Source organism: Protopterus annectens, chromosome 8.part0 (assembly GCF_019279795.1).
Source record: "Protopterus annectens isolate FY-2018-M chromosome 8.part0, PAN1.0, whole genome shotgun sequence".
NCBI classification, from domain to species: Eukaryota; Metazoa; Chordata; order Ceratodontiformes; family Protopteridae; genus Protopterus; species Protopterus annectens.
The window spans coordinates 1392914252-1392940330 of record NC_056741.1 but is presented as its reverse complement, the minus strand read 5'-3'; the positions used below and the strand labels follow the sequence as shown (position 1 = coordinate 1392940330).

The following is a 26079-nucleotide window of genomic DNA, read 5'->3' as shown; positions in this document are numbered from 1 at the left end:
AAAGTGGCGACACAGTACACCCTCTTTATGCCAGAAAAAGCAGATGCTAGAGGGTGGGGGGAAGGAGAAACTACTGAAACTCTGGCTGGACATAGAGGATTCTCTGACACAAACTAAGTTTTGACTGCAGCACTGACTTGTGTGAAATACAGTTTTGTACCTACCATAAATGTAGATGTCCGATAGGTATGCATCTGCAGTCCTTACATATGGGTTGTCCTGCCTCAGGCAGCCCTTCGGTCGGCCGGATTCCAAAGTCTGGGTCCAGCGTCAGCTGATGTCACCCTTTCCCCGACGTCAGAGCACCTGGGGTATAAAAGAATCAGCCGACGCCATCTTCCTCAGTTTTTCTTGCCCCAGGTGCCCTCTAAGGAAGGCTAAATTTGGAGAAATGCAAAATATTCCAAACATGCACAGTAATAAAAAACAAATACACCATAATAGATAACCCCAGCTAGCTATAAGAAGGATAAGTACCCAAGAAATACCACAGAGGGGAAGGAGGGAGGGAAAACCTGACTGCAGATGCATACCTATCGGACCATCTACATTTATGGTAGGTACAAAACTGTACTATGTCCTTCAAGGATGCATCTGCAGTCCTTACATATGGGTAGAATACCATAGCCAAGCTGGGGGTGGTAGGATCTAAGAAAAAGATGGTGTAGCTAAAATGCCCTGCAGGACTGCCGTAGCAAAGCCTGCTCTGGATCTGGAATACAAGGGCAAATTGTAATGCTTGGTAAATGTATGCACGGAGCTCCATGTAGCAGCTTCTAAAATGTCCTTGGTAGCCACCCCTCTTAAAAAGGCTGTGGAGGTGGCTGTGGCTCTGGTGGAATGAGGCCTGATGTTAGCTGGCACAGTTTTTCCATAAGAGTAGCAGAATCGAATGCAATTTCCTATCCATTTTGAAATTGTCTGTTTGGAAATTGCTTTGCCTTGGATGCCTGCAGCATATGCTACAAACAGCTGGTCAGTTTTTCTGAAAGTCTTAGTTCTGTCCAAGTAGTAGCATAACTGTCTGTGAATGTCCAGGGTATGCAGAAGTTTTTCTCCCTTGTTTTGCGGATCTGGAAAGAAGACAGGCAGGTGAATAGCTTGGTTCAAGGAGACCCTGGATACCACCTTTGGCATGAATGAAGGATTGGTTCTCAAGGAGACTCTGTCCTGATGAAAAATAAGAAATGGTTGTACTGCCATGAGTGCCTGCAATTCAGATACTCTTCTTGCTGAGGTTATGGCCAGAAGGAAGGCAGTCTTCCAAGACAGGAACTGTAACTATGAAGATGCTGCTGGTTCAAAGGGAGGTAGAGTCAACTTTTCCAACATGAAGTTAAGGTCCCATGTAGGCACTGGTGGTTTTCTTGGAGGATTGATGTTTTTAATTCCTCTTAGAAACTGCCTTAGGAGAGGATGAGAGAAGACAGGTGGATCAGTATTGTATTCTGCTGAAATTGCTGAAGCATGAATTTTTATGGAAGAGTAAGAAAGGCCATTGTGGAGCATTTCTGCCAAGTATTCCAGGATATGTGCCATGCTCATTACTGTGGCATCTAGGCCCTTTGCGGTGCTCTAAGTGTGGAATCTTTTCCATTTTGCTGAATATGCTTTTCTCGTGGAAGGTCTGCGAGCTTCCATGATGATATCCTTTACTCTCTTGGACAGCTCTTCCTGGTGAGAGTCAAGGTATTCTCCAGGCTGTCAGCTGCAAGGTTTTCAGGCTGGAGTGCAGAGTTTTGTAATTGTGCTGTGTTAGGAGTGACCATTGTGGTAGAGGCCACGGTTTCGTATGCGACAGGCATCGTAACAGTGGGTACCAGTGCTGCCTCGGCCAATCCGGGGCTATTAGAATCACTTTTGGCTGCTCTGTCCTGATTTTCAGTAAGACCCTGGACATTAGTGGAAGAGGTGGAAATGCATACACTGTTAGAGTAATCCAGCTGAAAGAGGGCCGTCCACTTTCCACGCTTGTGGGTGGTATGTCCTTGAACAGAATTTCTTCAGCTGATGACTGTGGTGGGAGGCAAAAAGATCCATGTCCGGCCTTCCCCAAAATTGTGTTATCTGAAGGAAAATGTCTGGGTGTAGCATCCATTCGTGTGGATCCATGGTATTTCTACTTAGGCTGTCCGCCAGTATATTGTCTTTTCCTGGCACAAACTGGGATTGCAGCTCTATATTGAGTTTTAGGGAAAGTTCCCAAAGATTCATTGCTAGTCTGCAAAGAGGGTAGGAATGTGTACCTCCTTGCTTGTTTATGTACCACATAACTGTGGTATTGTCTGTCCTTATTAGCAGGTGGCCTTGATGTAGAAAGTCCTTGAAGGCCTCGATTGCATGCATCACTGCCCGCATTTCCTTTTGGTTTATGTGCAATTCTTTCTGAGACCATAGTCCTTGGATGCATCTGTCCTCCATGTGTGCTCCCCATCCATGGTCTGAAGCGTCCGAGGTAATGGTTTGGCTGGTTACTGGTTTGCTGAAAGGCAGACCCCTGTTTGACTGGCTTGCTTGGGCCCACCACAGGAATTCCTTTTGAAGGCATGGAATGAGTGGTATCAAAGTTTCTAGGCTGTGATTGTGCTGAAACATAAACTCCTTGGGTACCATTGTAGTTCTCATATGCAGCCTTGCTTGTGGAATCAGAAGAATGCACGATGCCATGTAACCCAGGGCCTGCAGGATTTTCCTTGCAGTCATCCGAGTTTGTTTTGTCAGATTTTTGAAGTAATCCGGTAGCTGTCTGTTTTTCTTCTGTGAGAAAAGCCATTTGGGTGGTTGTATCTAGTTCCGCACCCAGAAAAGTTATTCTTTGGGATGGCACAAGTCTTGACTTGTGAATGTTGACAGTGTATCCCAAGGCCTGCAGAAAGCGGATGGCATAATTCAAATGTTTTTCCAAAGTTTGTTGGCTGTCCGCTTGTATAAGGCAGTCGTCCAGATACGGGTATATTTGAATCCCCTGAAGTCTGCAGTGTGCAATTACTGATGCCAGGCATTTCGTGAATACTCTGGGCGCAGTAGATAAGCCAAAGGGCAATGCTGAGAATTGATAATGCTCTGAACCTGCAAGAAATCTGAGGTGTCTTCTGCAACTTTGTCTGATAGGGACATGCAGGTATGCCTCCTTGAGGTCTAGAGTTACCAGCCAAGACCCCTTGCCCAGCATGGGAAGGAGTTGCTGTAGGGTCAGCATTTTGAATTTTGGCACAATGAGAAGTATTGAGTGCAGACAAAATCGAGAATAGGCCTCCATTGTTTTTCTTTTCTTGGGACAAGGAATAGTCTGGAATAAAATCCTTGGCCTTGTTCTGCTAGAGGAACCTTTTCTATAGCTTTCATTTGCAATAGGTTGGCAATTTGTTTTAAAGCCTCTGCCCTTTGATTTGGTGGCAGGTTTGGCATGCCTTTTCTTTTTGGTAATGTATGGAAATGAAACCTGTATCCTTTGTCTATTACTTGCAGTGTCCATTTGTCCCTTGTAATACTGTGCCAGTTTCTTGAGAATAAAGACAATTTTCCGCACAAAGGTGCTTCTAATTGAGCCCTGGTTGGCGGGATCAAGGTGAAGTCATCAAGTCTGTCCTTGTGCAGCAGTTGTTGGTCCTGCACTACTTCGCTGGTTAGGAGGTTGCCATTGACGTCCTCTGTAGGAGCCTCTAGCTTGCCCTCTACCTCTGGCACGCCTGTTCTTGCCTCTGATATCTCTCTTCTGGAAAGGACCAATTCTTAGAAGGCCAATTTCAGCTGAATCTTGGTGGTTGTACCTGGAGGAAATCTTTGACTGTTTGTACAGATTTAGCCTTTTCCTCAAATTTCTTTAATACCTCCTGAGCAGTGGAGCCAAATAACTTTTGCTTTTCTAGTGGAAAATTCAGAAGCTTAGCCTTAACATGATCTGGCAGAGATTGTTCCTTCAGCCAAGCATGTCTACGTATGACTGCACCTGTCATTGCTGACCTACATGAAGTTTCCAATGCATCATAACCACACTGCAAGAAATGGTTGCTAACCTGTTGTGAATTATGTACCAGATCCTGAAGTGACTTACGGTCTAGGGGTTCAGGAGAAGACAGCTTTTTTTGCAATTCATCTAACAAATCCTCTTGGTACTTTATCATATGAAATTGACAATTTAAAGCCCTCATAGACAGAGTGGAAGTAGTATACACTTTTTTACCCCATCTCTCTAAAGCCCTGGACTCCCCTTCAGAGGGGAGTGGATTTTTAGTAGTGGCAGCTGCAACCCCTTTAGGACCCTGGGAAATAGTTTCTGGGTCAGCAGAGTGGGCCTTGTAAGGGAAATGATGCGAGTCCGGGACCCTGTAGTACCTATCGGGTTTAACAGGAGCCGGAGGGAGGGTGTCAGGGGTAGTGCTAGACTCGGAATACACATCAATGACACTTAAAACAGGAGGAATAGCCAAAGGTCTATGCTGAGGTAAATGAAGAAAAGTCCTTAATCTCTTCCTGGAATCGGAGAATTCCTGGCCCTGCCATTGGAAATGCTCTCTCATGGAGTGAAGGGTCTCCCCAAAGGACAGCTCTTCAGGAGGGGAGGCAGAGGGAATGGATTCCTCTGCATCAGAATCCTCGTAGGTAGTGAAGGCCTCCTCCTGGTAATCTGATAGAGCACAGCCATCAGAGGCCTCATCAGAGGACTGATGATCAGCGGACTCAGCCCTGGGCCTTTTGTCTGGAGGGGGTTGAGAGCCCCTGTCCGGATGAGGTTGGGATCCCGTGATTAGGGAAATAAGATCCTCAGCCAAACTTAGTATCTGTGAACCTGTAGTGGATCCCTGAGAAATAGTCTTGGGAGCAGAGATTTTTGCTGCTTAGCAGCTTTAGCCCTAGTGAATGCTTTAATGGACATGGATGCAGGGGGCCTGGCTGCTCCATGTGCAGGGGTAGTCTTGTCTAAGGGAATGGTGTTGGTAGATTCCTGAACACCAGTTTCCGAGGGTAAATCCAAAACCGACTCAGAAGAAGAAGCCTTCGGGACCGAGGCTGTCGGTTGTACTGTTTCCACGGTCGGAAGTACCAAGGACTGTTTCAGTAGAGACAGAGACACTCGCGGTAGGCCTAGGCGTGGTTTTAGCCGAAACCACGATCCGCGTGTGCCGGTCCTTGTCCTTCCGTTTTTTGGTTAAATGAGAAGTCGGAGTCTCCGACGGCATTTTATAAGAGAAACTAGCCCCAAAGAATTCCTCTGCAAACTCCGACCGACGCCTAAGAGTGCGTCGATTAAAGGAGGCACAGGCAGTACAGGCCGAGACGTCGTGGTCTGGGCCTAGGCAAGGGAGGCAGTAGGAATGGAAATCCTTATGAGGTATTTGTTTCCCACAAGTCAAGCAAAGCAATTATTAACTTTAAGCGTTTGATATGACATCGGCTGAGGCAAGAAAGAGTCCCCAACGAGGTACTTAGCTTTTTTGAAGTCTTCGGTAGCTGAATTTACAGGAGCTGGCCGACCGGCACTTGCGAACTGCTTCTGCTTCGGGCACCACGCGGCAAGAAAGACTGGGGAAGATGGCGTCGGCTGATTCTTTTATACCCCAGGCGCTCTGATGTCGGGGAAAGGGCGACATCAGCCGACGCCGGACCCAGACTTTGGAATCCGGCCGACCGAAGGGCTGCCTGAGGCAGGACAACCCATATGTAAGGACTGCAGATGCATCCTTGAAGGACATCAGTCAACAGCTGGTACTACTGAGAATCACTACCTGTGCCAAAATGTAGTCACTGAAATTGTTTAAGGCTGAGAAAAGTACAGTTTTGTACCTACCATAAATGTAGATGTTAGAGGATCCACATTGCTGCAGTCATAACCTGTGGGTAGTCCGCTGTCCTCGGTCGGCCCGAATACCAAAGAGTTAGGCTGGCGTCGGTCATGGGCGCTCGGAGCTGACGTCAGTATGTAGTGGTACTTAAGCGCATGACCGACACCATATCCTCAGCCTTTCTTGCCCCAGATGTCAGAAGGCCTAAAAAAAGGAAAGGCCAGAGCCACAAAGGGGAAAATAACAATAACAACAACAACCACAACAACAACAACAACCCCAAACCATAGAGGGAAAGGAGGGAGGGAAAATAGGACTGCAGCAATGTGGATCCTCGAACATCTACATTTATGGTAGGTACAAAACTGTACTATGTTCTTCGTGTCACATTGCTGCAGTCATAACCTGTGGGTAGAATCCCAAAGCAAAGGAAAAGGGAGGCTGGCAAACTAAAAAGCATTAGGGGCTGCTAACATGCCCTGTAAGACTGCAGTGGCAAACCCAGCCCTGGACTTGGAGTAAAGAGGGAGATGGTAATGCTTAGTAAAAGTGTGAACTGAACTCCAAGTAGCTGCTTCCAAAATATCCTTAGTAGCTACACCCCTCAAAAAAGCAGTAGATGTGGCAGTAGCCCTAGTGGAATGAGGTCTAATCCCAGCCGGAACATTCTTCCCATGATGAGAATAACAAAAGGCAATACAATTAGCAATCCACTTTGAAATAGTCTGCTTAGAAACAGCTTTCCCTTGTGAACTCAAAGCAAAAGAAATAACTGTTGAGTCTGTCTGAACTCTTTAGTTCTGCTCAAATAGTAACGTAACTGCCTGTGTATATCCAAAGAATGCAAGATTTTTCCCCTTTATTTTGGGGATCAGCATAAAAGGTAGGCAAAATGGATAGACTGGTTCAAGGCCACACTAGAAATAACTTTTGGCATAAAAGTAGGGTTAGTACGTAAGGAAACTCTATCCTTATGGAATATTAGAAATGGTTCAACTGCCATGAGAGCCTGCAATTCAGATACCCTTCTAGCAGAAGTAATGGCCAACAAAAAGGCAGTCTTCCAAGACAAAAACTTCAATACCGACGTAGCTGCAGGTTCAAAAGGAGGCAAAGTAAGCTTCTCCAACACAAAATTGAGATCCCAGGAAGGAGTAGGAGCTCTACGTGGGGGTCTTATATTTTTTGCCCCTCTAAGAAATTGCTTAAACAAAGGGTGAGAAAATAAAGGAGGGTCACAATCATAGTGATCAGAAATGGCTGCAGCATGAACCTTCACAGAGGAAAATGACAAACCCTTGTCTAGTAATTCAGTAAGGTACTGTAGTGTAAAACTCAAATTAGGTACCGAGACATCAAAGTCCTTTGTTGTGCTCCAAAGAAAAAATCTCCTCCATTTATCAGCATAAACCTTTCTAGTGCTGGGCCTGGCTTCCAAAATGACATCCAAAACCCGTTGAGGAAGCTGAGAACCCACAGGCTCTAAAACAGAATTCGCCAGGCTGTTAGATGCAGGGACTGCACCCTGACATTGAGCAAATGACTGCTTGACTGGGACAACAAGTGAGGAAGCTGTGGCAAAGGCCAAGGAGGCTCCTGAATTAAACTCCTCAGCAGAGGATACCAGTGTTGTCGTGGCCAATCTGGTGCTATTAAAATCATGCAAGGCTTGTCCCGCCTGACTTTCAAGAGTACCTTGGTAAGGAGAGGTAGAGGAGGAAAAGCATAGACGTGAAGGTTGTTCCAACTGAAAGATAGAGCATCCACTTTCCAAGCTTTTGGGTGAAATATCTTTGTGCAAAATTTTGGTAGTTGGAAATTTAGAGGGGAAGCGAACAGATCTATGTCTGGAGTTCCCCAAGCCACTGTCAACTGTTTGAATACTAGAGGATCCAATTTCCACTCGTGGGGATCCATAATTTGTCTGCTCAATACATCTGCTAGGGAGTTCTGTGCCCCTGGCAGAAACCGTGCTTGAAGAGTGATGTGCAAACTCAGAGCAGTCTCCCACAATATCATAGCATGTCTGCAAATAGGGTAAGAATGGGTTCCCCCCTGCTTGTTGATGTACCACATGACTGTAGTGTTGTCTGTTTGTATCAACACCTGTCCTGGTTGAAGTAGGCCCTTGAAAGCCATCAGGGCAAACTGGACTGCTAACATCTCCTTCATGTTGATATGCAAATGCTGTAGTCTGGGAGGCCACGTGTCTTGAATCCATTTCCCATTGAAGTGTGCTCCCCAAGCCAGGTCTGAGGCATCCGTAGTTATGATCTGACTCGCCTCTGGTAGGGTCAGAGAGAGTCCCTTGTTTAGGTGGCATTCCTGTGCCCACCACAAGAATTCCTTTTGGATGCAAGGTATTATCTGAATGACAGTGTCCAAATCGTGGCAGTGCTGAGTCCATACACTTTTGAGATACCATTGTAGCTTCCTCATATGCAGTTTGGCATTGGGAAGTACTAGAATGCAAGATGCCATGAACCCCAAGGCTTGAAGGACTGTCCTTGCAGTCAGCCTGGACAGTACTGATAACTGCTGGAAGTATAGATGAAGAGTTCTTTGTTTATCCGGGGTCAGAAAAGCCATCTGAGAGGCTGTATTCAGTCTCACACCCAGAAAGCACATGTCCTGAGAGGGTACTAGACTGGACTTTGTTTCGTTCACAGAATACCCTAGGCACCTTAAAACTGCCATTACATACTGTAGATGTTGAAGTAACTTGTCTTTGTCTTGAGCAAGAATCAGGCAATCGTCCAGATAAGGATAAATTTGTATTCCCCTCAGCCTTAAGAAAGCTATTACAGGAGCCAGAACCTTTGTGAACACCCTGGGCGCAGCAGATAAACCAAAGGGCAATGCAGAGAACTGATAATGATAAGTACCAGCCCGAAAACGCAGGAATCTCCTGCAGCTGGGCCTGATAGGAATGTGAAGATAGGCCTCTGAGATCCAGAGTTACCACCCAGTGTTTTTTGCCTAGCAGAGGCAGAAGTTGCTGTAATGTTAACATCTTGAACTTTGGAATGTCTAGGTATGTATTGAGAATGGACAAATCCAGAATAGGCCTCCAAGTGTTTCCTTTCTTTGGCACTAGGAATAGACGAGAATAAAACCCTAGGCCTTCTTCTGACGGAGGTACCACCTGGATTGCTCCCATCTGTAAAAGCAAAGAAATTTGTTCTTGAGCCTCCAGCCTTTGCTGAGGAAGCACATCTGGCATGCCTTTGAAAGGAGGAAAAGTGTGAAAATAAAACTTGTAGCCTTGATTTATTATGTCCAACACCCATTTGTCCTGGGTGACCAAATGCCAATTTTGTCTGAAAAGTGCCAACTTCCCTCCTAGAGGAGCTGCCAGAAAAGAAGGATCTGGCAGCTGAAGATACAGGTCATTGGGTCTGTTTACGAAAAGTCTGACCCCTGCCCTCACCAGAAGATTGCGCAGGAGAACTCCAAGTCCTAGGTCTGAAAGAACCCCGAGCGCGAGCCCTGCCCTAACCACGTCTAGACCTGCCCTTAGACTGAAAATCCGAAGAAGGGTAAGACTATCCTCTTGCAGGCCAATTCCTGCTAAACTTAGGGGGCTGCACTTGCAAAAATTCCTTAACCGTCTGCATAGATTTAGCTTTGTCTTCCATCTTTTTCAAAACAGACTCCACAGGGGAACCAAAAAGAACTTCAGATTGAAGAGGAGCATCCAAAATCCAAGCTTTAACATGCTCTGACAAATTTTGATCCTTAAGCCAGGCATGTCTACGAATAACTGAACCAGTAGCAGCCACCCTGGAAGAAGCCTGAAGGGCATCAAAGCCACACTGCAAGGAATGTTTACCAACTTGGTCAGAAGCATGAACCAAGTCCTGCAATTCCTTACACTCGATACCCTCAGATAGAGCATCTACCTTAGATTTTAACTGACCTAACAGAAAGTTCTGATACTTCAGCATATGAAATTGGCAATTTAAAGCCCTCAAAGCTAACGTAGAAGAGGTGTACACTTTTTTACCCCACCTATCCAACGCTCTAGAGTCTTTATCCAAAGGAACTGGATTCTTAACCACAGAAGCCCTGACACCTTTAGGCCCTTGAATAATAGTTTCTGGGTCAGCTCTAGGACTCTTATACAAATATTTATGTGCTTCTGGAACTCTGTAATACCTGTCTGGCTTGACAGGGGCAGGGGGTAAAGAATCAGGATTTAGGGAAGCTTCAGAAAAAACATCCTGAACCACATCTAAAACAGGGGGAATAGCCAAAGGTCTATGTTGTGGCAAAAACAAAAATTCCCTAAGCCTCTTACGAGAATCCGAAAAATCCTGACCTTCCCACTTGAAATGCTCCCTCATGGAATGCAAGCTTTCAGAAAAGGAAAAATCCTCTGGAGGAGAAGCAGAAGGACAGGAATCCTCTGCATCCGAATCTGAATAGGGAGGAAAATCCTGAATATCCTCAGCTGAGGACTCAGAGTAATCAGAGGAATGCTCCATACCCTCTAAATCTGTCTCCACCCTAGGCCTCTTCTCTGGAGGGGGCATAGAACCCCTGATCAAAGTAATCAAATCCTCTGCCATTTTCAACATATGTTTTTTAGGAACAGAGCCCGAAGAACTAGGGCTATGGCCCGTACCAGAAAGACCAGGTCTAGCCTTAGCAGGGCCTTTAGAGACTGAAGTAGAAGGCCTAATAACCTTTTGTAAGGATGGAACCACAGAAACTTGAGAAGCACCCTCGGCCTGGCCTAACTCCTGAGAGGCCAAATCCTGCAACAGTAAAGGTTCCCCCTGGGATTCAGCCGAGACCTCGGCTGGATCCACAGATTCAACCGTAGATTCCATAGAACCGGCGTCCGCAACGGATGACTCATCCGGTTTTGACATTAAAGATTTATCTTTTCGCTTTTTTGCGGTAGCGGGCGGAGGATCCGACGGCATATTGTAGTTACACCGCTTACCGAAAACCAACCTAGCACAGTCTAATCTGCGTTTAATGGTGCGCTTATTATCTAGCGCAAAAGCGACACCCGACTACGTCGTGTTCAGGCCCCAAGCAAGGAATACAGAGAGAATGATAGTCCCTATGAGGTATCTGTTTCCCACAAGAAATACAATTAACTTTTTCTGACATCCGGAGTAACTGAGGCAAGAAAAGACAAAATTTTTCCCCATCGGGGTACTTAGCCCAACTTGGTCTTCGGTCTGAAACTCGAAAATTGAAAATTTCAGAACGCCGAACGGCACTTGCAAACGCTGCTTCTGCTTCGGACCACGCGGCAAGAAAGACTGAGGATATGGCGTCGGTCATGCGCTTAAGTACCACTACGTACTGACGTCAGCTCCGAGCGCCCATGACCGACGCCAGCCTAACTCTTTGGTATTCGGGCCGACCGAGGACAGCGGACTACCCACAGGTTATGACTGCAGCAATGTGAGACGAAGAACATCTTAAAAGGTTAAGTCAGACAAGTTTGCCAGAAGGCTGACAAGCTGTGAAAAAAACCCTAGCACCACAGTATGCAGATGCTGGTGTAGTCATTAAAAATGACTAATGAATGCAATTGTCACTGCTGTCAGGCAAACTAGCCCTGATGAGAAATGCCAGTGTCAATGACTAATGCAAGAGGAATTTGTACATGAAAGGTGAAAAAATGGAAAAGCAAACGTTGAGAACAATGTTGGCTTAACAGCATCAAGGAACAAGTTTTTGGTGGATTACGGAAGGGCCAATGTCTGAAGCCCCAAAAACTTAACACAGGGTCTGCTTCAAACACATTCACACCTCCAATCTTAAATGCAACTGAAGGCGAACATGTGGAAGCAGGAAAACTGCTCAAAATTTGTTCCAAAAATTATGGATGCTTCAACCACAATTAAAAAAGTTTAAATTCAGCTTCTCCAGAGTGCTCCACTGTCTGCTTAACATGGACTACTAAACTAAGTCTGGCCAGATCAATTTCTCTTATGTTGTGACCATAAGGAATAACAATTTTTTCTTCACTTGTACCAGTCTTCCTCTAACTTAGGACAGGAATCATGATTCAGACTATTGCAAAATTTATTTTTTAAAGCACTTAAGACTTCTATTATGTCTTTAAACAAAACCACTTTTAGACAATCATAACAAGTCAGCATGCTTGCTAACTAGTGGCACTGGCGAATCACAGCAATGTATAGAAAGGCACATGCCCAAATCAACAGTTGGAGGATACAAAAACTAAGAGCCGAAAAGCTAAATAAAACTAGAAATAAGGTAATACTGACTCAAGCCCCAAAACTTAATTTGGTTTAAAAATGCAGGCTGCAGCAGCTTTCACTCTAAAGCTTTTCAAGGAAAGGAAATGGAGAGAAAAGCAAACAGCAGACTACTGCTGTAATGTACTGGTTACCTGGATTAAATATTACGTACAGAGTAGTAGTAACACACAATAGCAGTCCAATGAGTTATGCCAGATGAACCTTTAACAAGCTACAAATCCAACTACCGAGAGGATAAACAAAAAAAAAAAACATTAAAATCTAGAAAGACCACAGAGAATCAGAACACACTAAAAATAGACATGTTTACTAACAGTGGAATGAGCTAAACTAAGAGAAAAAGCTGAACAGGGGAGCAAAACAGAAAGTCCTCATGAACGAAAACAAGCAAAAGTATAACTTTTTTTTTACATAAATATCTTAAAATGTGGCTGAGATGGCAGTACAAAGCTATGGTCAGATACAAAGATGATCAGTTCCTGCGAATGGAGATCCAAGACATATGATGCAAGTTTCTAGAACTTTTAGCCAAAATGTCTTTCAATGCCCATAAACCCACCATACATTTTCATGCATGTCTATTCTACATAGACAAATTATACACACATTCTTTAGACATACCAAAACCATGAATGCACAACAGACAACCCCTTCCACTTTTAACACTACCACTGTACAAGATTAGTGCTTTGACAAATCCTTACTGTTGGCTGCAAAGAAAATTAGATCTATATTTTACAGCCAATCTCCTTCCCTGTACCTCGACCTCTCAAATTACTCAGGCTTCAAACATTACAGCAGTGTAATGACAAAGTGACACCATAACAGTTTGGTTTTCAGCTGCAAGACTTAAAAAGACTCATGGTCCTAACTCTTGCATACCTGTTTGGAATGGAGGATGGTGTGCTGGATGGACTAGGAGTGCACATGGAATTCTGAAGACTAACTGGACTCTTGCCATCTTGAGATCCATGACTGCTACCTAAGAATAAACAAAAATAGAACTGTAAAGGTGGTTCGATGGTTACATTTCAAAACCTGCTGTTAAAACGAAGGGATTAAGAATCAAGTTATTTTCTATAACTGGTTAACGACAGTGAAGTACACAATACTTTCAAAATACGAAATAAATCTAACAGCGTTCCCTTTCTTTCTTTTTACAAATGAGCAAGAATATCCCGAAATAAAACCCTTCCAACTGAGAAGGGACAGCTACAGCTATTACCCTTGACTAAGTATGTGTTAAATGACAAGAGTAGAAAAAAAGCAGGTCGGGCAGTTGAGTAGTCGTCCCATGGAAGTTTACCTCATTCATCCCATATTTCTATCCTCTGCAGCAGAGGGTCCAAAAAAATTAATGCACTCAAACGACAGATCCATTTGGTCTTTTTGCCTGATTCAACATGTGAGGTGACTGAACAGACTGGATCAGACCTCAGCTCCTTACAACAAAGCTTTTGGATCACACAGCTCTGACTACTCTCCTGTCCACAATTCCCCTCTCCTGCTTTACATCCTTCAGATATAGTTACACAACGATTAATAGCAGTTGGCAAACTATTATAAATGGGTGCCAAAGAAATAAGTGAACAGACAAGTGCCCAAAAAAATATCTGGCTGATCTATAGATGTACAGGGACAACAATCTGGAAGGGGGAAATGGAGGGAGGGAAGCTGAACCAGAGTCTGGAGCGGTGGTGCAGCGGTTAGCATGGTTGCCTCACAGCAAGAGATTCTCCAGTTCAATTCTCAGCTGGAGCATCTTCTGTGCGGCATCGGCATGTCCTACCTGCAGTGGAGTGAACTTTAGACATGCAGGTAGGTGCATGTGTGTGCACGCCTTTGGTGAAGGTTTGACGCTGGGCTGGCAACTTGACACCGTAAAAATCCACTGGCAATCAATAGCAGACCAGTAATCTGCTGTGGTAATCCCCAACTGGGAAAAGACTAGAGAGGAGAGCCAAACCAGATGGAGACAACAAAAGTAATTATGTACTTAGCATAATGTCATTAATCCTCAAATTAAGTTTTTGATCAGACATCTGATCAGAGCTGGCAACTTTAGCTTAGATACAGCTGAGGCTCAGGCTCCTCCCTCTCCCATAATCCCTAGCTGCCCTCTAACTCTCAGATAGGCCAACATAGCCAGTATCACTACAACCCAAAAGGTAGAAAGGAAAATAGTCCTGGACCCACAACACTCAACTTCCTCAGATGATTCAACAAGGAAGGGGGATGGCAGGAGGGAAATGTGAGGAATAATGAAATACACCATTATTCATGTCATTATTCCTCCTCACAGTAGAGTCAGAGTCTCCCTCTACAAATTTACCCTGGGAAGCCTCAAGGAAAGAAATGCGGAACCAAAGGAAGCCCTATTCCTAGAAACCAAATCCAGCTTGTAATGTGATATAAAGGTGTGGGGATTAAACCAAGTGGCTGCAGCACATATCAATGGAGAGTCTGGCCATGAAGGCTGAAGTAGCCACAGACCTAGCAGAATGAGCTCTAACCTTTCCCAGAACCTCATGATGCTTGGTGTAGACTGTAGATACAACTGGAGATCAATTTAGAGTCACTTTAGAAATAGAAAGGCCACGTATATTCAGGGAAAAAGCCTCAAAAGAGCTGATCCCATTTGTGAAACTACTTAGTCCTAAGCAGATAAATCTGAATTTGCATATCCAAAGTAGGCAGAATGTACTTGCCTTTATTGGAATAACTGGAAAAGAAATCTGGTAACTGAACACATTGGTTCAGACTGGATTCAGTGGAAACATTGGGCAAAAAAGGATAGATTCGTTCCAAGAAACTTTGCGAAAAAACATATACTGGGAGCAATTGAAAGGGCTTGCAGCTGAGACATCCTCTTAGCTGAAGTTATGGCTACTAGGAAGGTGTTTTCCATAAAAATCTGAAATCGCACAAACTAGCAGGGTCAAATGGGCTCAGAGTCAGATTGCAGCATGAAGGTTAGATCCCAAGGAGGGGGGGGGGGGGACCTTGACAGGCAGTCTTCATGAAAGCTTTACAGAATCTGGAAGAGAAAATTTGCTATTCTCATGAAAATTGGAAACTGCAGCTAACTGAAGCTCAACAGTAGAAAAACCAAGAACATAGCATCCATGGGACCAGACGACATCCCAGGTTGTGTTCTACATGAACTACAGAATGAACTGGCACCCCACCTAAGTACCATGTTCAATCATAGCCTCACCTCAGGCTATGAGCCCACTGAATGGCGCACAGTGACAGTTATCCCACTCCACAAAAGGGGGAGCCACCACAGAACCCAGAAACTACCGCCCCATTAGCCTAACGAGCCTGGTCTGCAAGGCTATGGAACGTATCATCATGGAACTTAAACAATGACATTAGTAATCTCCAAACTCAGTACGCCACCCAGTTCGGGTTTGCAAAAGGCAGATCATGTCTCCTAAACCTGATAGACTTCTTTGAAGCAGTCACCAAAGCCATAGATGAGGGTAAGGTGGTTCACACAGCCTATCTAGATCTCGCTAAGGCTTTCGACACCATCCCCCACTCTGGAATTAGATAAACTCACTAAACTAGGTATAAATCCCTGTTACAAGATGGGTTGCCAACTGGCTCACTGACAGAACCCACACTGTGAAAGTAGCAGACTCCAAATCCAACTTCAGACCAGTGACAAGTGGAGTACCACAGGGTTCAGTCCTGGGTCCTCTCCTGTTTGGTAACTACTTTTCTGAAGTACAGGCCAACACAGAAGATCTTTGGCTAACGAAGTTCGCAGATGACTGCAAACTAGGAGCCATAATCAAAACTCCAAAAGATGTGGACATCCTACAAATGGGCCTCACTGAGACAGATGCTTGGTGTCAAAGCCATGGCCTCAAGCTCAATGCCAAAAAGTGCATTGTCATCCCTTTTGGTAAAAACTCCGTACCCACATAGGCAGAAGTCTACTTAATACTGAAAGTGTGATAAGAGACCATAGGACACAGGTGGACAGTAGTCTCGTTTGATAATCACATCGCCACGGTATTCAGGAAATCCTTCTACGTGGCACACCATCACAAAAGGTTTCTCATCCGGTGGGGGGGGGGGGGTCATTGTTCCCCTCTACTAGTCACTCATTAGACCCATTATAAGAGTACAATGCCCCTTTTGTTATGTACCTCACAAGACATCTACAACAACTGGAAAGGCCACAGAAATACCTCAAAGAGGATTACCGGCCTCAAACAGATGCCCTATGCAGCCAGTCTAAAAAAACGGCAGCTTTACTCCATTGCATATCGCCTACTCAGAGGCGATCTCTGCCTAACACACAAAGCTATGTCAAACCCAGAGCTTTTAGACATTCTCCACTTGAAGAAATCCCAATTCCTACGATTTACACAGTCTAGGGACCTAAACCTTGTCACCACAATAAACAGAACATGCTGGAGGGGATAAATTCCTGTCCCAGAGACTTCCCATACTCTGGAACAAACTACCTAACTATATCAAACAAAGCTCCTCATTAGCGCTCTTCAAGAAAAATCATGACGATTGGATGGGAGATAGGAAATTCACCCCGGGGATCACTTCTGTGGCTCTGCTCGACAGTGGCACAAGAAAATAATTTTCTTGGGTGGCGAAAGCCAGGGTACCTTTGGCTAGGCTTATATAGGTCCTAGGGCGAATAGCCTTTTACCTACCTATGAACGTAAAAGTTGTGGGATGGAAACTTTATACGTTTATTGTTCTTACTCCCAATATCTAGTAAGTGCTCAAATATTTAGTTTTCTTTACATTTTACCAATATAAAACCTTGTGCAGAAACTACATACAGCTGCATTTACTAGTCCCATGGAGTTGCAAAAGTATCCATTAGACCAGATTAATCCATTAATTCTAACACTGTCAAGATTACTGATGTGCTGACATTGCTTACAAAAACCACACTTGTACATGCCTACTTTATCCATTTGTGAAGGGCTGTCAAAGTAATAGAACCCACCCGATACATTTTTACATGTCCTTCCTGTTTTACAAATATGTGGTCACTCAACAATTCGGTGACACCTTCAAAACATGTAAAATTTACCAGTTCTTATTCAACATATCTGAAATAAACTTATGACTGACAAATCCTGTAACAAAATAGGAGTATTTTTTCTTGGGAGAGTCCAACAGTTCTGTAACATTTTTAATTACTTTACCTGATCTCAAAGGGTAAACAAAGCAAAACAACCCTTCCTGCCTTTTCAGCACAATCTCATCTTTTTTAGCCGTTGAGTTGGATACTCTCTGGAACAAAACATCTATCAGCACATTACAATGGCAGTCAACTGAACTTTGACAATAGAACTAGCTCCGTGCTGGAAAATATCAGCTAGAAAATCAAATACTGGAAATAGGGGCTGTGAAAGAGTCTAAACTCCTCAGAGTCCCAAAAAGAAAAACTTTTCCACTTGCTGCCATAAACCTTTCTGGTCGAAGACTTATAAAGCAGCTACCAAACAGACCTGAGGATAGCCCAGGAGTCCTAGCAATTAGAAGAACTGGAGCAGCCAAGCCACGAGTTTCAGGCTGTCCAGACTCAGATGAGGCACCCCCGAAGGGTGCAAAATCAAATCCCGAATGGGATCTAGGATCCAAGGTCGAGCCAGAAGGCGAGACCAAAGGAAGGGAAACCATACCTGGCGAGGCCAGAATGGGGCAATGAGGATCACCTTGCTCCCCAGTCAACAAGCTTTCTGTAGAAAGCTCAGAATGAGAGGTACTGGCGGGTAAGCATATGGAAGACCAAGCATGAACTAGAGTGTCTCTGGGGGACTTCCACGGCAGGGGATTCAGAGTGAAAAAACAGCTGCACTTCGCATTGGAAGGAGATGCAAAGAGATCACAGCAAGGTTAACCCCACTCGCTGAAGATCTGTTACGCTGACAGATTCAGAGACCACTTGTAAGGCATCAGAATGGTCTGACAGCCTGTCCGCTAGGATACTGGACCGTCCCAGAATGTGTGTTGCAATGAGAAAGTGACTAGTGGAGAACACCTATTCCCACACACTCATGGCCTCGCGACAAAGGGGGTACGATCTGGTCCCTCCCTGTTTGCTGATATACTAAACTACTGACATGTTGTCTGACTGAATGGCAATCATCCCCAGAAGAAAAAAGGCATGAAGGGCCTGCAATGCTAGGACTGCCCTCATCTCTAGGACACTGATATGCAAAGCTGGTCTCTATGGGGGACCACAGGCCTTGGACTGTCCTGCCCGAACAATGCCCCCCCCCACACATGAATTGGGAGGCATACATGGTCACTGTGGTTTGGCCCAGGGCTGAAAGTGTCGTCCCTCCAAAATGTCCAGAGAATTCATCCACCATATGAGGGACGGCTGACCCACTTGACTTAGACGGATAGGATAAGTCAATGGCAGTTCCAACAGGGACCATTGAACCGCTGGAATCCACGGAAGAATCTGCATATGTAGCAGAGCACACAGAAGAGTTATGGTCACTGCCATTTAGCCTAGGGCCCTCAACACAAATTCAGCCATTGGGAGATGAGAAAGTACAGTTGTGTACACTTACCATAAATGCAGATGTTGAGTGTATTCACTGTTGCAGTTATCACATTTGGGTTATCTGCCTGCAGGTAGCCCTCAGCCGGCCTGAAAACCAGAGTCTTTGATTCCTGCGTCAGATGCTCTTTTCCATGACATCAGGTCGGCAGGGGTACAAAAAGTACAGTTTTGTACCTACCATAAATGTAGATGTTCGAGGATTCCATTGCTGCAGTCCTGACTATTGGGTATAGTCCGCGTCCCAGTCGGCCCGAATACCAGAGTATAAGGCTGACGTCGGTCAGGGCGCACTAGACTGACGTCAGTACGTCAGGGTACTAATGCGCATGACCGACGTCATATCCTCAGTCTTTTCTTGCCCCAGATGTCAGAAGACCCAAAAAGACAAGTCCCAAAACAACCTGCACCAAAAACATGTATAATATATACAACAATACATATATAAATAAAATATAAGCATGTAAACTCACCTACACAACCACCCCTAAACACAGAGGGGAAGGAGGGAGGGTAAATTGGACTGCAGCAATGGAATCCTCGAACATCTACATTTATGGTAGGTACAAAACTGTACTATGTTCTTCGTCTTCCATTGCTGCAGTCCTGACTATTGGGTAGAATCCCAAAGCAGAGGTAAGGGAGGCTGGCAAATTATAAAGTAGTAGGAGCTGACAACATGCCTTGTAAAACAGCTGTGGCAAAACCAGCCCTAGTCTTAGAGTATATAGGAAGGTGATAATGCCTAGAGAAAGTATGCACTGAACTCCAAGTAGCTGCTTCCAGAATATCCTTAGTTGCCACCCCCTTAGAAATGCTGTTGAAGTGGCAGTAGCCCTAGTGGAATGAGGCCTAATCCCAGCTGGAATCTCCTTGCCATGATGGGAATAACAAAATGCAATGCAAAAGCCAATCCACCTAGAAATAGTTTGTTTTGACACAGGCTTGCCCTGTGAACTCAAAGCAAAAGAAACAAGTAACTGCTGAGACTGCCTAAAATTCTTAGTCCTGCTCAAATAATAACGCAATTGCCTGTGTACATCTAAAGTGTGCAAAATCTTTTCCCCTTTATTTTGAGGATCTGCAAAAACGTAGGCAAATGAATAGTTTGGTTTAAAGCCACACTAGAAACCACCTTAGGCATAAAGGAAGGATTAGTACGTAATGATACCCTGTCCTTATGGAAAATCAAAAGGGCTCTACTGCCATAAGGGCCTGCAACTCAGACACCCTTCTTGCAGAAGTAATAGCCAACAGAAAAGCAGTCTTCCATGACAAATATTTCAATTCAGCAGTAGCTGCAGGCTCAAAAGGTTGTAGAGTAAGTTTTTCCAACACAAAATTGAGATCCCAAGCAGGAGTAGGAGCTCTACGTGGGGTCGTATATTCTTTGCCCCTCTAAGAAACTGCTTGAACAAAGGATGCGAAACAAAGGTGGGTCACAATCATAGTGAGCTGAAATTGCTGCAGCATGAATCTTTATGGAAGAGAAGGACAAACCCTTGTCCAATAATTCAGTAAGATATTGAAGAGCCACACTCAAATTAGGCTCTGAAATCTCCAAATTCTTTGCTGTACTCCAAAATAAAAATCTCTTCCATTTTTCATGCACACTCTCCTAGTACTAGGCCTTCTAGCTTCCATAATCACATTTAAAACTTGTTGAGGAAGTTGAGACCTGCTGTGTTTCAACACAGAATATGCCAGGCTGTGAGATGAAGAGATTGAAGCTTGACATTGAGCAGATGACCGTCCTTCTGAGATAACAGATGAGGAATCAGAGGTAAAGGCCATGGAGGCTTCTTTACCAGACTCCGTGAAGTGGGTACCAGTGTTGCCGAGGCCAATCTGGAGCTATCAAAATCATCCTTGGCCTGTCTTGTCTGACCTTTAATAGTACCTTTGGAAGAAGCGGTAGAGGTGGAAAGGCATACACATGAAGGTTTTTCCAACTGAAAGACAGAGCATCCACTTTCCAAGCTGTGTGATGAAACCCCTTTGTGCAATACTTTGGCAGCTGGTGGTTTAGTGGAGAAGCGAACAGATCTATGTCTGGAGTTCCCCATGACACTGTCAGTTTCTGAAATACATGAAGATCCAGTTTCCACTGTGGGGATCCATGATTTGTCTGCTTAACACATCTGCTAAGGAGTTCTGTGCTCCTGGCAGAAACCTTGCCTGAAGAGTTAGTTGCAAGCTTAGCGCAGTCTCCCATAAAATCATTGCTTGCCTGCATAGAGGATAAGAATGTGTTCCCCCTTGCTTGTTGATGTACCACATGACAGTTGTGTTGTCTGTTAGAATCAACACCTGCCCTGGAAGAAGTAACTCCTTGAAAGCCATTAGTGCAAACTGGACTGCCAACATCTCCTTCATGTTGATATGTAGATGCTGTAGTCTGGCAGGCCACTTGTCTTGTATCCACTTTCCATTTAGATGAGCTCCCCAAGCAATGTCCGAGGCATCTGTCGTTAGAATCTGACTTGCCTCTGGCCGGGTCACAGAGAGTCCCTTGTTTAGGTGACATTCCTGAGCCCACCACAAAATTCCTTTGAATGCAAGGTATTATTTGAATGACAGTGTCCAAATCCTGGCAGTGCTGTGTCCATACATTTTGAGATACCATTGTAGCTTCCTCATATGCAGTTTGGCATTGGGAAGCACCAGAATACAAGATGCCATGAACCCTAATGCTTGAAGGACTGTCCTTGCAGTCAGCACGGACTGATGAGATAGTTGATGGAAGTAAAGTGACAGACTCTTTTGTTTGTCCGGGGTTAAAAGGCCATCTGGGCTGCTGTATTCAGTCTTACACCCAGAAAGCACATGTCTTGAGAGGGTACTAGACTGGACTTTATTTCGCTCACAGAATACCCTAGGCATCTTAGCACTGCTATAACATATTCCAGATGCTGTAGAAGGTCTTCCTTTTCTTGAGCCAGAATCAGGCAGTCGTCCAAGTAAGGATAGATTTGAATTCCTTGAAGCCTGAAGTAAGCTATCACTGGAGCCAGAACCTTTGTGAATACTCTGGGCAGTAGATAAGCCAAAGGGCAATGCAGAGAACTGATAATGAGAATTTCCAGCTCGAAACCGCAGATACTTTCTGCAACTTAGCCTTATAGGCACATGAAGGTAAGCTTCCTTGAGATCTAAAGTTACCATCCAGTGATCTTTGCCCAGCAAAGGTAAAAGCTGTTGTAACGTCAACATCTTGAACTTGGGAATGTCCAAAACGTGTTGAGGAGAGATAAATCCAAAATTGGTCTCCACGTGTTCCCCTTCTTTGGTACAAGGAACAGGCGAGAATAAAATCCTAGGCCCCTCTCTGACACAGGGACTGGCTGAATGGCCCCTATGTGAAGTAACTGTAAAACTTGCTTGTGAGCCTCTTTTCTTTGTAGAGGAGGAACGTCTGGCATGCCTTTGAAAGGGGCATTGTATGGAAATAAAATCTGTAACCGTGGTGAATGATATCCAACACCCATTTGTCTTGAGTAATTAAATCCCAATTTTCTTTGAAAAGAGACAGTCTTCCCAAAGGAGCTGCCAGACGTGAATCTGCTGGCAGCTGAAGAAACAGGTCATTGGGTCTGTTTACTAAAGGACTGACCCCTGCCCTCACCAGAAGTCTGAGCAGGTGAACTCCCTGTTCTAGGCCTAAAAGAACTTTGAGCCCTGCCCCTACCACGCCTAGACCTACCCCTAGACTGAGAATCATAAGCAGGATATGTCCACCCCTTAGCAGGCCAATTTCTACTAAACTTGGTGGCTGCACCTGCAAAAATCTTTAACAGTTTGCATAGACTTAGCTTTGTCCTCCATTTTCTTTAAAACAGCTTCCACAGGCGAACCAAACAACACATCAGACTGTAAAGGAGCATCCAAAATCCTTGTCTTAACATGCTCAGCTAAATTCTGATCCTTCAACCAGGCATGCCTGCGAATAACAGAGCTGGTAGCAGCCACCCTCGAGGAGGCCTGTACAGCATCAAAACCACATTGCAAAGAATGCTTACCCACTTGTTCAGACACATGAACCAAATCCAGCAACTCTTTACACTCAATACCTTCCGCCAAAGCATCCACCTTAGATTTCAATTGTGAAAGAAGGTAATTCTGATATTTTAACATGTGAAACTGACAATTCAAAGCTCTCATGGCTAGAGTGGAAGAAGTATACACTTTCTTTCCCCACCTATCCAAAGCCCTCGCCTCTTTATCAGTGGGGACAGGATTTTTAACCACAGAAGCTTTTACACCCTTAGGCCCCTGGGAAATAGTTTCTGGGTCCGCCTAGGGCTCTTAAACAAATATTTATGAGCTTGGGCACCCTATAATACCTATCAGGCTTAACAGGAGCAGGAGGCAAAGAGTCAGGGTTCAGGGAAGCCTCTGCAAAAACATCTTCCACCACATTCAACACAGGAGGAATAGCTAAAGGCCTATGCTGGGGTAAAACAAGAACTCCCTAAGCCTTTTCCTGGAGTCAGAGTAATCCTGGCCTTCCCATTTAAAGTGCTCCCTCATGGAATGCAAAGTCTCTGAAAATGAGAAATCCTCAGGTGGAGACGCTGTAGGAGTGGAATCATCCACATCAGAATCAGAATAGGTAGGATACTCCTGCAAATCTTCCACAGAAGATTCTGAAGCCTCAGAACACTGTTCAAAACTCTCAAACTCAGATTCCACCCTAGGCCTCTTATCAGGCGGGGGCATAGAACCCCTAATCATAGTAATCAAATCTTCTGCCATCTTAAGCATATGTTTCTTAGGTACAGAACCTGAAATGGTGGGAGAAGCCCCCACTGAAGCTGAAGTAGGCCTACCTCTCATAGAAGTTTTGGCAACAGAAGGAGAGGCCCTAACTACCTTGGGAAGAGAGGGAAGAACAGTCACCTGAGAAGCCCCTCAGCCTGGCCTACCTCCTGAGAAGGCACATCCTGTAAGAGTATAGCTTCTGCCTGGGACTCCATGGAAACTCCTGGCAAAACCTCCGCTCCACTGAGCCTTCCAAAGAACCGACGTCCGGGACTGCCGGTTCCTCAACCCTAGGCTTCACTGTTTTATCCTTGCGCTTCTTGAGGAAGCGGGCCGGAGCATCCGACGGCATTTTATAATTGCAACGCTTCCCAAACACTAACCTGGCACAGTCTAACCTCCTCTTAATAGTGCGTTTGTTAAACCTAGCACAAGAGCGGCAACCAACAACGCCGTGCTCAGGCCCTAAACAAGGTATACACAAGGTATGATAATCCCTATGAGGTATCTGTTTCCCACAAGAAATACAGTTATTCACTTTTTCTGACATCCGGTAAAATACTGAGGCAAGAAAAAACAAAAATGTTCCCCAACGGGTACTTAGCCAACTCTGTTTCGGTCTGAAACTCCGGTTTCGGAAATATTTCAGTACGCCAACCTGCACTCGCAAAACTGCTTCTGCATCGGACCATGCGGCAAAAAAGACTGAGGATATGACGTCGGTCATGCGCATTAGTACCCTGACGTACTGACGTCAGTCTAGTGCGCCCTGACCGACGTCAGCCTTATACTCTGGTATTCGGGCCGACTGGGACGCGGACTATACCCAATAGTCAGGACTGCAGCAATGGAAGACGAAGAACATCATGCAGCTGACGCCATTACATCAGTTTTTCTTGCCCCAGATGTCACGTATCCCCACAATGGGATGCAATTATATGTTATGGTACACCATCAAAAAGCAAACAGACCCGAAAACTTAAATACCCCAAACAAGAAGGAAAGGTAGAGCCAAGAAGTCAGGGGGCTGAAGAGAGGGTAACCAGGACTGCAACAGTGAATACACTCAAACATCTACATTTATGGTAAGTGTACACAACTGTACTATGTTCTTAGTGTTTCACTGTTGCAGTCATCACGTTTGGGTTGATTCCCAAAGCTAAGGAAGGGAAGAGGAAGTTAGAGCATTAGGGCCAGCTATTAAGCCCTGCAAGACTGCAGTGGCAAAACCAGCTCTGGATTTAGAAAAAAACAGGCACATGGTAATGCTTGGTTAAGACATGTACAGAACTCCAGGTAGCAGCTTCTAGGATGTCTCTGATAGGGACAGGCTGCAGAGGTAGATGCAGCCCTGGTGGAATGTGATCTTATCCCCTGTGGGGTAGGATTTCTATGGTGCTTGTAGCAGAAATGAATGCAATGGGCTATCCATTTAGAAATTATGTGCTTAGAAATGGCCTTCCCCTCTGCCCCTGCAGCAAAGCCAACTAGCAGCTGTTCAGATTCTGAGAGGCTTAGTCCTGCCCAAATAAAATTTAAGTTGTCTGTGCATGTCCAGAGTGCAGTATGCGTTCTCCTTTGTTTTATGGATTAGGGAAAAAAGTAGGCAAATTAATGGACTGATTTAGGGCCACACTAGACACCACCTTGGGCATAAAGGAAGGATTGGTCCCGAGGGAAACCCTGTCTGCATGGAAGATAATGAAGGGTTCCCACAGCCATGAGGGCCTGTAATTCAGACACTCTTCTTGCTGAAGTGATGGCTAGAAGGCTGTTTTCCAAGAAAGGAATTTCAACTCTGCAGTTGCAGCTGTCTCAAAGGGAGAGTGAGACAGTTTTTCCAGTACAAAGTTAAGGTCCCAGGCTGGAGTAGGGGGTCTTAAAATGTATGGACCCTCTAAGGAAATGCTTTAGCAGGGGGTGAGAGAAAACTGGTGGGCTCAGTATTACAATGTGCTGAAATGGCAGAGGCATGAATTTTAATGGACGAGAAGGATAGGCCCTTGTAGGGCATTTCTGTTAAGTACTTAAGAATATGAGGTAAGCTGGGCACCGCTGTGCCCATCCAGAGTCTGGCTCCAGGAACAGTATCTTTTCTACTTTTCAGCATACGATTTTCTAGTACTAGGCCTCCTTGCCTCCAGAATGACATCTAGCACCTGCTTACTGAGGGATGCTATTGGAGAGCTCAAGGAATTAGCCAGGCTGCAAGGTTCAGGGTTTGAAGCTGAGGGTGCAGAATCTGGCCCGCCTGCTTGGACAGCAGGAAAGGGGTCTGAGGCAGGTCCCATGATTCCAGCAGTATCATACTGCGCAAGAGGGGGTACCAGTGCTGGCGTGGCCAGTCTGGTGCAATCAGTATTGTCCTTGGCTTGTCCCATTTTATCATTAGCAGAACCTTTGAAAGGAGAGGCAGAGGGGGAAGGCATAAAAATCGAGAGGCTTTCCCAGGTAATAGACAGGGCATCCACTTTCCAAGCTTGACTGTGGGAAGTACTTGTGCAGAATTTGTCCAATTGGTAGTTCTGAGGGGTGGCAAACAGGTCTACCTCTGGAGTCCCCCATTTGTTCAAGAGATTGAATATTTTGGTTCCAGTTTCCATTCGTGTGGGTCCATGAGATTTCTTAGGTCATCTGCCAGTGATTTTAACTTGCCTGGCAGGAATTGAGCTTGTAGCTGCACTTGGTAGCTCAAGGCTGTGTTCCACAAAACCATGGCTAGTCT

General features: G+C 45.0%; 1 protein-coding gene across 1 annotated transcript in view; it reads right to left on the bottom strand.

The window, feature by feature from the left end:
* Positions 1-26079, bottom strand: part of RBM7 (RNA binding motif protein 7) — a 383615-nt gene that overhangs the window by 244065 nt on the left and 113471 nt on the right. Inside the window, exon 2 of the mRNA XM_044080975.1 lies at positions 12917-13016. Coding sequence (XP_043936910.1) covers positions 12917-13016 — 100 coding nt within the window. The remainder of the gene's footprint in view (positions 1-12916; positions 13017-26079) is intronic.